Consider the following 14,566-nt stretch of genomic DNA (forward strand, 5'->3'; position numbering starts at 1 on the left):
TGAGTTTATTAATACCTGCTCTGGCTACAGGTTTCGGTAGAGGCAGAGATTAGAGACTGGGAAAGTCCTAGGAAGGACTCCATGAAGGCAAATGTAGAAAAGGAAGAGGCTGAATGGTTCGCAAACTAAGCCCATTCCATGCAATGGCTGAGGGAATGGAATTTGGATTTACACAGATCTGAGCTCCCCATCTTTGCCCTCAGCTAAGTGACTTGACAGCGTTAAACAATTTCCACATCTGCCAAATGGGTTTCATAGTACCTATTTCATGTCGTTGTTAGGAGAACTAAATGAAATGGTAAATATGAAATGCTTAGGGAATAGGGAATTCAGTGGTTAGGATGCAGCGCTTTCACTGCTAAGGGGCCAGGTTCAATCCCTGGTCGGGGAACTAAGATCCCGCAAGCCGGGCAGCACGGCCGAAAAGAATGCTTAGCACTATGTTTGACAACATAGAAAATGTTCATTAAGTAGAAATGACACTTCTTAACTGCTGACTGTGAGCCAGGCACCCTAGTGAGACCTTTATTACACGATCTTGTGATGTTCTCTCAACAACCCTGAGAGGCAGGCACTATTACCATCCCCATCACATATGCGAGAAAAGGAGGCACGAAGAGATCATGTAACTTGCCCACGTCACACAACTAGTAAATGTGGGTGTTTGGGCTTAATTACTGGTCACAGTTTGCACTTATCACAATTAGCATGACAACTTTAGGCTTAGGATCAACTTTGTGAAGGTATCCAAATGTTTACCTTTTCTCAATCCATGTTATTTCTAACTTTTACACCAAACTTAAAATGTAGATCTTATTTTATCTTTCATATAAGAAACAAGCTGAGAGCAATTAAGTAGCGTGGCTCAAGGTCACACAGCTGGTAAGTGATGAAGCCTTGATTTGTAACCCAGGTCCAACTGACTAAAGCCCATCCTATTTCCCTATTTTGTCAAGGCTCTTTTCTCTCTTAGCTAATAAGCATCTAACCAAAGTTTAATGAGACTGACTAATTCCTGTAAAAATATTTGCTGGCTACATTACCCAAGGGTAGCATGATGCCAATAATAACAGGGTCTCCTTAGCAGTTGCAAATTTAAGAGTCATATCAGAAGAGAGCTTATACAGATGAGAAAGATAGCAGTCAGTGGGGACCCAGGGCCTTTATGCATGAGAATCTAGGGCTCTTACAGAGTGGGGCTCAGGGTAGAGAGGGAGAAAGTTTAATGGCTTCCTGCTGGAGAGACAGAAATAAAACAACTAAACAGTTGTGAGAATGTTTGCTTTCATAGAATAAACCAAAAAGACAACAGCATTAGGATGCCAGAGTCTCCTGATAAAATGCTGTGCCATGAAACCATGTGAGTACAATGTCTCTGTGCAGTGGTCAGTGGGCCCCTTTCCTGCTTGCTACATTAGACTATAGTTCTTAATCCAGAGGGGATGGGAGGAAGGAGGAGCCAAGGCTTCTGCAGATTTTAGAAGCTCCAAAGGTTATGCATATGCATAAGTGGGAGAGATAATTATTCATGAGGGATTCATCCATCCATCCAACCATCAATCCACCCATTAATCTATCCATCCAACCATCTGCCCATCTGTCCATCCATCCAAGCATCCATCCATCCATCCACACACATATCTAACACTGTTTTCAGTGCTTTTAAATATTAATGCACTTGATTTTATAACAATCCCAGAAGCATAACTCTTTAAGGGAGTTCCATAATTAACTGTATTTTATAGCAGAAAAAAGTTAATGAGAAAAATCTCAGAGAACTCACATGGCTAACAAAAGGTGAGTTAGGATTTGAATTCAGGAAGTTTTATAGACTTCATTTTTAAGCACTCAGCTATGTTTTCACCCAATGTTGATTGAGCAAATAAGTGAATAAATGAGATACTATCTTTATGTATCTCTTTAATAAATAAAGCAGCAAGTCAGCGGCAAAAGGCTAAGCACTGGAGTCAGCTAGAGCTCTGTTCAAATTCCAGCATCATGTTTTATTAGCTAATAAGTATATAAAACCAATAAAGTGGGATTTATGATATCATTTTGAAGAGTTATTATAAGGACAGAGATAAGGCACAACATCTAATAAAGCTAAAAACCTAGCAAGTCTCCCTTTTAGTATATACCCTAGAGCAGGGGCCCTCAACCCCCGGGACTGCTACGAGTCTGTGGCCTGTTCGGAACCGGGCCGCACAGCAGGAGGTGAGCGGCAGGTGAGTGACTGAAGCTTCATCTGTATTTACAGCCGCTCCCCATCGCTCGCGTTACCACCTGAGCTCTGTCTCCTGTCAGATCAGCGGCAGCATTAGATTCTCATAGGAGCACGAACCCTACTGTGAACTGCGCATGCCAGGGATCTAGGTTGCTCGCTCCTTATGCGAATCTAATGCCTGATGATCCGAGGTGGAGCTGAGGCAGTGATGCTAGCACTGGGGAGTGGCTGCAAATACAGATTATCATTAGCAGAGAGATTTGACTGCACAGAGACCGTAATAAATCAATTGCTTGCAGACTCATATCAAAACCCTATCAGTGAGTGGTGTGTGAAAACAAGCTCAGGGCTCCCACTGATTCTGCATTACGGTGAGTTGTATAATTATTTCATTATATATTACAACGTAATAATAATAGAAATAAAGTGCACAATAAATGTAATGCACTTGAATCATCCTGAAACCATCCCCCCCACTCCGGTTTGTGCAAAAATTGTCTTCCATGAAACCGGTCCGTGGTGCCAAAAAGGTTGGGGACCGCTGCCCTAGAGAAGCTCTTGCTCACAAGCACAAAGAGACAAATACAAAAATTTCAGTGTAGAATTTTGGGACACTGAAAATTTGTAATCAACCTAAATGCCCATCAATAAGAGATTGGTATGTTTAATGCAATGGAATATAAGGGTTAAAATGAATTTAGAGATAAATCCCAAAAGCCTATTGAGAGAAAAATAAGGTAGCAGAATGACACATCCTTAAATAAATTTTACAGACACAAAAATAATATATATTGTTTATAGATACAAACACATGTGGCAAAATGATGAAAATATGCCTGGGAATGAAAAACATGAATTTCAGAATAGGACTATTTTTAGGGAGAAAGGAGAGGTATAAAGGTGGTTTCAACTGATTCTGTAAAATTTTATTATATTACAAAAAAAGTATCTGGAGCAAACACGGCAGAATGTTGAGATGCCTTAAAACTGAGTGGTGGGTGCATGGGTTTTTACCTATATTATCCTTTATATTTTTGTATGTTGAAATCTTCCCCAAATGATATCTTTCTTAAAAAAAAGATAATACATGTAACGTGCCAAGCACAAGGCACAGCACATAGCAGTTACTTAATAATTAGCAGCTATTAGTCAAGTCAAGACACTAAGACTATATAAAAGCCCTAGTTAAGGAGAAAATAGTTATTTAAGCAATGAGCTTTGCCCAAACACAAAATTCAAGAAACTAAAAATGATCAGGACATTAGGGGAAAATGGTACTATTTAATTTACCATATTTACCAGCCTCTTTCATGGGAAAGTTTATTTCAAGGATGCCAGAATTTATATCTTTTCCGTATGTACATATACACACACATGTATGTAATTACTTATGGATGTTAATTTCAATTTTTTTATCCCATTTGATCATTCACACTTTTCCGTAACAACCAAATTGGACATCACAAATATAACATTCAGAATAAACATAAGTAGGGGACGAACAGGAAGTTATTTCATGCTGCAGCTCCACCAAGAAAAGATAGGAGAAAAACAGACACCAACTTGACAAGGCAGGAGAGTCTATTCTTAACTTAGTGTTTTTCAAGCTGTACAACAAAGGTTCAAAAATGCTTTTTTTGAGATCCTGAGACTGATCTTGTTGATCTTAAATCATACAGTCTTTTAGAAATTTATTTATGCCAAGTGATGGACTCAAACATTAAGATAGTTTTCTTTCTCATTTTGGGGTATCTGAGCATCCCAATTTCCTGCCATAAAATCCTAGTCTTTCGTTACCTGAAAATGTAGAAGATGAATTTCCTCAGTGATAAGTGGACTCGTATGTCATTTACCAACCAAGTCTTTGCTTCTTTCTGTATGTGTTGCTACCATTAACTGACTCTATGGTTGCCCAATTCCTTCAACAGAATGTAGGGTCCAGCTGGGAGACCGCCCTGATTGTCAGGCCATGTTTTAAAGCTAGATCCTACATCCTTCACACCAATGCAGTCCTTACTCTACTTCCTTCCCGCTGGCCCTGCTGCAGTCCAGGCTTTGATGTGAATACCTGTTGGGCAGACATTTGTAGAAGATGCTGTGTGACGAGCTGCCCAGACTTATTCCATCAGCTGCCTGGAGTTTTTTGAGCTCTTAGCCCCTCTGGGAACTGCTGTTCCTTAAAGAGAGCTGCCTACTTCAAGGTCACACCGCTTATACAAGGGCAGCCCATCTCTAATGATGGCCTGATGAAGGTTGGGAGGAAATGCAGCCCTCTTGTTCCAACTGGGGACAACTCTCAGTTTCGGGGCTACCTGTGAGGTCAGCTGAGGTCTTTGTTGAGCCTGAACTGTAACCCGATTTCTCCCTCTGCTCAGTCCTCCCTCTTTCTAGTCCCTTCTACAGTGCTGACCCTCAGAGCACCCTCCAGTAAACTTCCTGCTTGTTAATCTCTGTTTCAGAGTCTGCTTCCTAAGGAACCAAATCTGCACCAGTATTCATGCTGTTCCATGGAAGGACTGCTTTTCCTGGCTCCCGTGGTTGAGTGAGTGATGTGACCAGCTCTGACCAATCTCTTGAGACAAGTGACATGAGCTACTTAGAGGCCAAGCATTGCATTGCCAGTGCAAAGCCCTAAAAGGCGCTTCACTCTCTATCATGGCAACTGGCAATGTTCCAGAACATTCTGTGAGCCTGAGTGACAGTGATGAGCAGAGCTTCCAGCCAACCTGTGAATGGACAGGTAGTGTAAACCAAAAATAAACCTTTATTTCTTTAACCCGTTAGGATCCTGGGGCTGTTTGCTGCCACAGTAAAACCTATCCTATCCTGAGTAATACACCGACATCACTGCAGGCCTCCTAACGTCCTCCCCTTTCCTGCCTCCACTATGCCTCCCTCTTCCAAATCTATCAGCCTCACCACTGCCAGGGACAGTTCTAACTTAACCTGTCCCCCACCCCCAAAGTTCTGAAGAAAAACATCAAATCCTAATCTTAAAATAAAAGATCATTCAAGTTGAATGTTATTCTCAATCAAAATCTGCCTGTCTGTCTATGACTTTGACTCTGTCTCTTTCTTTCCTCATCAGCCTTAAAAAACTCTTTATAACCCCCGCCCCCAGAGCCTTGTTTCCTCATGCCTGAAATGCCCGTCTGCCTTTCTTAGTCTATCTAACTCTTACTTGTCCTTCCGACTTCAGCCTGAGAATCACCTCCTGTAGGAAGCTTCCTTAGTTCCCGTGCCCTCCCCTTTTGCTTCACTCCTGTCTGACGGAAACTCCCTCCACTGTGCACCTAGAGGACCCAGGTAAAGCCCTTGCACAGAGGTTCATTTTCTTAACTGTCTCCCCTACTTGACAACAGATTACTTGAGGGCAGGAAATAATCTATTTGACTTTGTGTTGCTAACACCTTGGCACAGCAACTGGGACATGGTAAGCACCTGATAATTATTTTATGTATGAATAAACGGACAAATGAATGAATCGATCTATAACTCCAATCATGTTCTACAACGTGGGACCTAGTAAAGGCAAACTGAACACTGATCCTGAATATTTGTTTATTAATTTCCTAGTGACTGGGTTTTTTAAGAGAAAATTCTTCCATATTCCTTCAAGTTCTATTTTTCCATGACTGAATTCTAAACTTTCCTTCTTCTAGCATTCTCTGCCCAATATATTGTTTTTGTCTAGTCTGGAGATTGACAGACTTTCTCCGTAAAGAGCCTGATAGTAAATATTTTCGGCTGTGTGGCCAATACAGTCTTTGTATCAACTATTCAACTCTAAGTAGCTGAGTGACAGCTACTCAATTCTACCATTATAGTTTGAAAGCAGCCATGGACAATGTGTAAATGAATGAGCAGGGCTGCGTGCCAATAAAACTTTATTTACAAAACCAGGAGGCAGGCCAGTTTTCTCCTGTGCATTGTGTTGGGTTGGCCAAAAAACCCAAACAAACTTTTTGGCCAACCCAATTACTTGTCAGCCCCCCTTCTAGTCTGTATAATTCAGGAGGCTGTGGAGAGTGGAGGGCGGGGGCAAGCAAAGGATATATGGTTTGAAATGTACACAGGTCACTGAAGGCTCAATGAAGGATTGCCATTTGGAGGACTTGGTCTTTCATAACCAATGCAGTGGGATGAAAAGTTCAGGTGTTACCAATTTATGAATCATCAGAGTCTTGGAATATAAAGAGATGATCTCCATAGAGACCCTACTACAAGCTCCTATGACCTCCTAGATTTTTTGTATGGGCCTTAAAAAAATTGTGGGTTTACTGTGTGGAACACAAGCTCAGATACCCAAGGTCCATCCTACATCCACTGCTGTGGGAGATTCCACAGTCTCTCTTATCGAACATCTTTGCGTGTAAAGATGGGAATTCAGTTTCCACAGAACTAGTCTCACTTGTAAAAACAACAGTAAAACCCTAAGCTACCCTTTATCGAGTATCTTCTATGGGTCTGGTGTTAAGTCCTTTGCATATCCAAGAGCTAACATTTACTGAGTACTCGCTTGTGCCACGCAGAGCACTCAGTATTATACACACGATCTCATGAATTTTTTACACTACCCAGAATGTCAGGACTACAGTTCTCCCCTCTTACCCAGGAGGAAATGAGGTTCAGAGAGAAAAAGCAATTCGCTCAAGGTCAGATTTGCTCAAGTTTGAGCGCACAGCCTCTGCTGTGATCTGCCCTGTGTGCCATCCCTCACTGCCAGCTACCTGTGCAGTGCAGCTGACCTAGCCTCTTATGGTCCCTTAAGTACCCGAGATTCTATTCAAGTTGCCCCTACTGGGGGCGATGACTCCATTCAGGGTTTGCAAGAAATTCTACCTTTGAGACGCTGGAGATGAAGGGAAAACTTAATCCCAAGTAACAAACTGAGGGCTTCATTCGAACGTGTCACACTTGATAAAAAGCAAAGGGTGTTGATCCTTTTTCAACAACATTCTCCCATCATTTTCCACCTCAATTGTTTGTTAAATCTATTTAATTGTGATATCGCAACCCATCCGGGCAAGATAAAAGCAGGAGAGATATATCAGCTTTTAATATTCAGCCCTAAGTGGAAGGTGAATGTCCCATGTCTGCTACTTCAACCAAATTCAAACCTTCACTCATCAAGTAAGTCTTTGTTAAAAGGCAGCCTCAGTGCAGCCTCAGTCTGCTTTTTATTTAGTCACATGACTACAGAAATGCCTTATAGCTAGTATCTTAATTATTCATGGTTTCTGGCAAATTAAGTCTCTTGCCTCTCCAATATCTAGAAGTGGAGGAAGTGTTCAATTCCAAAGAAATTATGTCTTCCTGGCTGTGCCGGCGAGGCAATAATGTGGTTGTCAAGTTCCTTATGAATAGGCAGAGATCTTATTTCACCTACAGTATATGAATAAACAAAACACCCCCGGGGACTGTCAGGTATTTCGTGTAATGGATATCTCCCGCCCCACCCTTTCTCTCTAGAGTGATTGAATCCTGGGTTTTTTTTTTACAAACAAGACTATTCAGACTAGAAGCAAGAAATTGACACCTTTTTATCATCAAGATGATAAAAAATTGGGTTCAATAAAATATGTAACCCTGTGGTGTTTCCAATTCATATGCCAGAAACTTGAGCAGTATAACGGAACATTCCTCTCTATGTTTTAGAATTCATAATTATGGGATAGCAATACTGGTATTCTAATGATGGGCCCCCTAACCCCATAACTCAAATAGTTGACTGTTGCAAAATACTTACAAATGTATTAGTGCATCAATCTTTGTACTTATCTTGAAAAATAATCATTTTATTTAAAGAGCGCTAGAATCTCATCATTTGAGATTCTAATAATGCAGATACAGTGGACACTGCATCCCTCCCCCCATTGCCTGGCAGCCATGTGGTCTGGGCGGGGCCAACCTCACTCCCGGCTTCGAGAAATGGGTCTGCTTTCCCACTGGCCTAAGCCAATCAACGTAATTCAGGGTTTCTCAACCTTTGTGTTCGTTATCACTCCCTTAAGGAGCCTCTGAAGATATTTTTTTTGTTTGCTAGCCGCCTCACTCCCCCCAAAATTCTAAGGCCGTAAGTACACTGTGTATCTGTTTATGTATTATATGTATACCTGTGCTTTGTACATAAAGACTAAGAATTTTTTTTTGCCCCCCTCCCATCCTTACGAAATGATGTTTGCCTGTTGGGGGCCATATCATTCCTTTTGGGAATGCGTGAATTACAACCCCATTCCCTGTGCCAATCAGTGCATGGCACTGGCGGTGGGCACAGACCCTAAACTGACCCATCAGAGGGCAAACTGGGGAATTTTTTTTGATAGTTGGTGGCTTTGAGAAATTCTCTTTCTTTCTATATGGGTTGATACGTGGGTCTAAGCCCCGGAACTGCTTTAGCTATCTGCCATCATGAGGAAAGAAACCAGCTGAAGATAAAGCCAATATATGAACAAGACAGGGTTGAAAGAATCATGGGGGACAACCATAGTGCCCTGATCCTACTGCTAGATTTTTCAGTTGCATCCAAAGTCCCTACTTTTTATTCTGTAGGTTACTTTGAGTTCATTTTCCTATTACAATAAAAAATACCCCAACTGATAGAGCAGATAACATTTACTGAATGTTTCCTAAGCTCTCGGTACCGTCAATTAATTTTAATATCAACCTCTGTGGTTAGTACTATTGTATTTCTCATTTTATAAACAATGAAACTGAAGCACAGTAAAATTAAGTAACTTATCCATGATCATACATAGGCAGAGGCAGGATTTATCCTATCCCATGTCTATTTAACTTGGAGTATAAGGTATTAACCACTTTATTTTACTGTCATTCTATTCTATACAATTTACATTAGTACTTTCTTGTTGAAGTTTGAAAGGCATTAAAGGAAACGGTATTTCTTTGCTAACAACTATGTTGTACAATTTAAAAATCTAAGAGTTCTCTCAAGTTTTAAAATATTTTCAAGTTTTCTCCAAAGACACAAACTTTGGAGATCATTTTCTGCTTAAGACTCAATACTCATAAAATGGCCATGGTTATTTTAGATGTTCCTTCTTATCATTATGAGAGGGTACTGGCTCAGTCACTATCCATTTTACAGAAGAGAAAACCTATAGTTCAGTAGGTTAGTCCTTCAAGTCGCTGTTCTGCTTAAAAATAATTACTGATCAACCTTGTAAAGAACTCGTGGGGTCTCAGGTTTCTGGAAGCGTCATTTTTGAATTGGCACTAACAGTAGAAGAGGTAAGCCATAAGTCCCCTGAGCCTTTGGGGAGAGGCATGAAGGCTGAATGGTTGGCCACAGTACTTGTGCTCTCCTTTTGAAAGTTTCTCAAAGGTTAAAAAGTGAAAACAAAAGTATATCAGGGTCACTTCTCCTACAGACCAAACTGAACAATGATCTCCCAAAAGAGAAACAGGCTGAGAGGCAGACACACCTCTGGCTCCAAAAAGCTAGGTGATCTGTGTAATGTGGCCAGATGGGCTATATCCACAGCTCCATAATCCTCTCAAACCACCACATGCTGCCCCAGTTCTCAACCTGGCTTTTGGATTCTTTCAAAACGCAAGACATCTCAGACATGTTATCCAAAGCAGGAGTCGGGAAAGCACAAAGTATAATGTTCCTCACATTTTAACAAGGATGATATGGACGTCAGGGATGACAAGGGGACGCTGATTCTTTAGATGCCCACAGTTTAACCTCAGGTGCCGGTCTTTTAATTTTGCCTGACTGATGGAAGACAATGGCTTATCAACACCAGAAGCTTGATCACATATGGGACTCAATACAATGAGATATGAATCATAGCCATATGGAGAATGTGGTCAGAGTAGGGAGAATCCAAGAACTGCAACAAAGCTAATTCTACATCACAGGAAAGAAAACGTGACACTACATTCTATAGTAAACACCAGGTGTAATCTTCCTAAATGCAATGTAGATTATTTTTTAAACCTGAAAAATATTAACAGCCAAAGCACAGGACTTTTAAATCCACAAGCGACTGTTTAAAAAAAATGAAGGGAAGCTGTAGCCCCAGAGAGACTGAGCAAAGTTGCTGCATTTTTTGCCTGCAGGATGGGACCTACCAGAGAAATAAAGAGACTGTGTTATACGACAGGGAGTAAATCCAAACGTAAGCATTCCAACGCTCAGCCAGGCCACCCCTCCCTTCCCCAGCCTGTCATCCTCCTGCAAAGTGTTCACAATTTGCTGTCCTTCCTTCCAAAAGCCAGTAGACACAATCAGCTTTTCCTGGCTCTGCCTTGCAAGTTGGGGCTGCCCGAAGGAAAGCTGAAATAAAATCAAAGGGAAGAATGCAAATCCATTCAGACCCTTCTGACCATAAACCGGTGTGAAATCCTTGCTCCTTGAAATGCCTACCTTCACCCCAATGAAATGAAAAAGAAGGAATCATGTGAATGTCAGAGTTGCTCCCTGCAGACGCTCTGCTGCTAAGATACACCATCACTCGCTAATAGATGTCTGCAAAGCCAGGGACTAATTCACAAGTGCCCCCCATGCCCGATGGGGAAAATTCACAAGCTTTGTCACGCAACGGTTACCCATAGCTGCTGAGCTTTTGACCCAAGAGCCGAGCAGCCCGCTAGGAGTTGAAAAAGAGAGCGGTGGAAGGAGAGGGACAATAAAATCATACAGGTGGAACCAACCGGCTTCCCAAGAGCGCCCGGCATCCCGCTAGGGCCCTCGGGCGCCGCGGGCCGCGGCTCACCTGGTACACGTCCCGCAGTCCGCACCACGTCCGCAGCACCTGGTGGCAAGCCCGCAGCCTCTCTGTGTACCATCTCCGCAGCGTGGACACGGTCAGGTTCCACACGAAGCGGCTGCCGCTGAACAGCAGGTCCTCCACTCCGCACATGAACACCGAGGCCATGCCTCCTCCTCAGTCCCTCTGAACCCGGGCAGGGGGTGGGGTGCCGGCGGCTCCCGCAGCTGCAGCGCTGCGAGCCCGATCGCAGCGGCCCCACCGCCTGGGCTCCCGACGCCGGCTTCTGTGGGCCGCCGGGGGTCAAGCCTTCCCCCAAACTGGTCTTTCACGGTGCGTCCTGGCCAGGCTCCGGCGGCATGCCCCGAGATTGGGCGCCCGCCAACCAACGGCTGCGGCGGGCACACAGAAGCCCAGTGTCCACCCCGCCCTCTCGCTGGCAGCGCCGAGCGAGCTGCGCTAAGCTCCGCCAGGCGAGCCCTCGGCGCTCCCGGGTCGCGGGAAGCCCGGGCCGGCGAGGACTCCCCCTGGCGCTCCCCGAGTGCGCTGGGCAGCGGGGGGAGTGGAGCGACTCTTTGCAGGCAGACGAGAGCGCTGCATTTCAGCGCACTGGGCTTGCACGTCCTGCACACACCACACACGCGCGCGCGCACACACCAGCCCCAATCTCCGAATCCGCTTTGGGAAGCACCTTACTTTACACTACAGGGTCTTTGCTTGGCCTCTGTTCACACTGATAAATATCTCCGGGCAGCCACAGATACAGGAGGAAAAAAAAAAAAAAATCCTGCGAAGCACCCCTTTGGATCCCACTCTGGGGAACAGCCCTGAATGTTTCCTTGGTTGTGCTTCACCAAGAGGTGAAGGTAACAGTCTCAGAGCAACAGTGTGTGCATGACTGCAGAACCTGCCTTTGCTCCTAACTTGAGGGTCTCAGAGAAAATGACAACCTGCCTACTGTTGCCAGCCAGAAAGCAGGATCGCGCACCCCGCACATTGTGCTAATTCCAACGCAGCAGTCAGTTCATGGGAAACACAAAGAGCGTTCTTGGTCTCTAGCAAATAGCTTCCAGTTAGTATTTGCTGGGAAATAGAAGCTCACAAGAGAATCCTTGGTTTGGTTCTGGAAAATTCAGCTTCTGGATATGTGTAGCAGCAGCTACTAGCACAAACCTACACAGGTAGATAGTTTATTCTCAACTCAAAACCAAAGGAAGCTGTTCCACCACTCACAAAGTCACCAAATAATGTTTTGTTTTTTTAAAATTCTCCCCCAGGAATTGATATTGCCAAAGGCATTTGCAAAAAGGAGCCCGAGGAGTCCCACATGCCACCAGGCTCTATTTTCCTTTGGAATATGTGTAGATTTCAGTCCCAAATAATTGTAAAACATTGCTCACAGCAAAAGTACTGCAGCAAATTTCAGGATGTTGTTTTTCCCTGAATCCATCTGTAGGACAATCATTTTACTGGCAGTTTCACACCTGGGCTGTTATCTGTGCTATTAAGTGGCAGAAAGGTAAAAGTGCCAAAGCTTTTCTCCCGAACTAGCCCAGAAGGCTTCAGAAGAGATTATCAACAAGTAAATCAGCTTTATTTCAGGTTTCAAATGTGCCTTTGGAATCTTAATTCAGGTGAAAGTCAACCAGTGAAAAGAGAACACAAAAATCTGTCCTCAAAGCGCCTACTGTTTTCAAAGTGACCATAATTGGGAAACTCTTAAAAGACGTTTCTTTTCTTACTTTTTACTTCCTTTTATTACTAATAAAATTGCCTAAGAGTTTTTTGTCGAATTAGTTAATAGGACAAAAGACCCGATCCAGGATTTGCAAACCTTTCTTCACAGTAAATCTGTTCCATGTGTTCCTTAGTATTAGCATTCTGATATTTTCCAAGATAATGGTCACAGTGTTTACACAGAATCAGAAAATACTAGGTCCCACTGAGTCAAAAGACAATGAACCAAGTACAGTTTGAAAACGAAATGTCATCCTTCTAATGGAAAACTACTGAGCTTCAAAACTGGCTTGTGAGTACGAGTGGATGATGGTGGTACATTTACTATTTTTTTTAATGATGCAGTGAGACCGTGTTCTCGGAAATCGGCAGCCGAGGGAATACCGAATAAAACCTACAACAGGTTAATTATCTCCGTCTCATGACACCATCCTCTCAGAAGAGATGCTCTAGAAACACCATGGCTATTATCTATCTGTGCCTAGGCCTGATGTCAGTGGTCAATTCCAACTTCAGTGATTTGCATTCAAGGTTTTCAAAGTCAGTGCTGACACTATTTTCTAGAAAATTGGATGTGGCAGAACAGGGGTCCTCAAAGTGTAGTCCCTGAACTGGCAGCATCAACATCACCTGGGAACTTGTTAGAGAAACAAGTTCTTGGGCCCCCGCCAGAATCAGGGTGCGGTCAGGGATCTGAGGTTTCACTTGGCCTCTGGGGGATTCTGACTCTAAAGATGGAGAAGTGCTATTGCAGGGCGTGGGCATTAGGAGCTAAGTGTCCTAAGAGACTTAACTCCCTGCTCCTTAAAATAAACAAACAAACAAATAAATAAATAAATAAATTTATTTATTTATTTATATTATTAAAATAAAATTTATTTATTAAATTTATTTATTAAATTTTATTATTTATTTATCTATTAAAAAAGACCTGTGGCACCTTGTACAAGCTCCTTAAAGCCACAAAGCCTCAGTGTACTCATCTATAAAACAGGGATAATATCAGAATCTACTACACAGCAACTGGGGAAAGATTAAGTAAAATATGCTGTATAAAGTGTTTGGTATACGGCTGGCAAAAAGTAAGCGCCCGAAGTAAAAAAATGATCACCACCAGCAAAATCAGGAATTGTTTCATTCTTTTGGTACCTAGATAAAACAGTATTCGTAAAATGTGTTTTAAAAAAATTTTCAGCTAAGTATCTACACCCGTTTTCCTATCCCTTTCTGTGTGTTGGAGGTTAAAGTTGGTGGTGACTTGTTTTTGAAGGAGCAGTTCTTTCACTTTCTTCAAGTTCCCCCAAAAATTCTTTGGAGCTAGCTCTTCCGCATCACACAGCCAGCCTTTCTTGAGGGCCTGGAGAAGCAGTAGATGCTCCAAAAGGTAAGAAAAGACATTTTGTTCCCACCAATATAAACACGGACGCTGCTTCTTATCCAAACAGCTTTCTTCTCCTGCAGAAGGAGAAGTTCAAAGCTCTAGGCACAGATAGCTTTTAGAGGGAAGGACAAGTAAGTTCTTCACACCAGGGGCTGACAGTGGGTGGCAACTGAACCCAGGTGTGGAGCAGCGGAGAAAAGAGCCACCCAACTGTGGCATCCTTCTGAAAATGGACGAGCCACGTGGCACAAACCAGATCCCAGACACACACCCTTGAAACTGGTCTAAAATTTCCTGTGGAAAGGGAGCTAAATCAAGCTGGCTTCAAAATTATCTTGCTTTTCTTTTTCTTTTTTTTTTAATTTAAGAAGAGGATTTTTTTTTTTTCCCTCTACAGCATCAGAGTTCCCTGCAATACACTGTAATTTCCTGCAGCTCTCTCTGGAGGCTTAAAAAGATGCTTCAGGTGACAGCATTGCTCATACT

General features: G+C 42.8%; 1 protein-coding gene across 3 annotated transcripts in view; it reads right to left on the minus strand.

Annotated features, from left to right (window-relative positions):
* The window catches only part of FRMD4B (FERM domain containing 4B), a 336,744-nt gene that overhangs the window by 168,531 nt on the left and 153,647 nt on the right, over positions 1-14,566 (minus strand). The window contains exon 1 of one of the 3 annotated variants that reach the window (XM_082412125.1): positions 10,969-11,411. The exons of 1 other annotated variant lie outside the window; for it this stretch is intronic. In XM_082412125.1, coding sequence (XP_082268251.1) covers positions 10,969-11,130 — 162 coding nt within the window. In that variant the 5' untranslated portion in view covers positions 11,131-11,411. Of the gene's footprint in view, positions 1-10,968; positions 11,412-14,566 lie in introns of those variants that run through there. One more of the 3 variants, XM_082412126.1, reaches the window with a different exon arrangement.

The sequence above is a fragment of the Balaenoptera physalus genome (genome assembly GCF_965194825.1).
Source record: "Balaenoptera physalus genome assembly, chromosome: 11".
Lineage (NCBI taxonomy): Eukaryota > Metazoa > Chordata > Mammalia > Artiodactyla > Balaenopteridae > Balaenoptera > Balaenoptera physalus.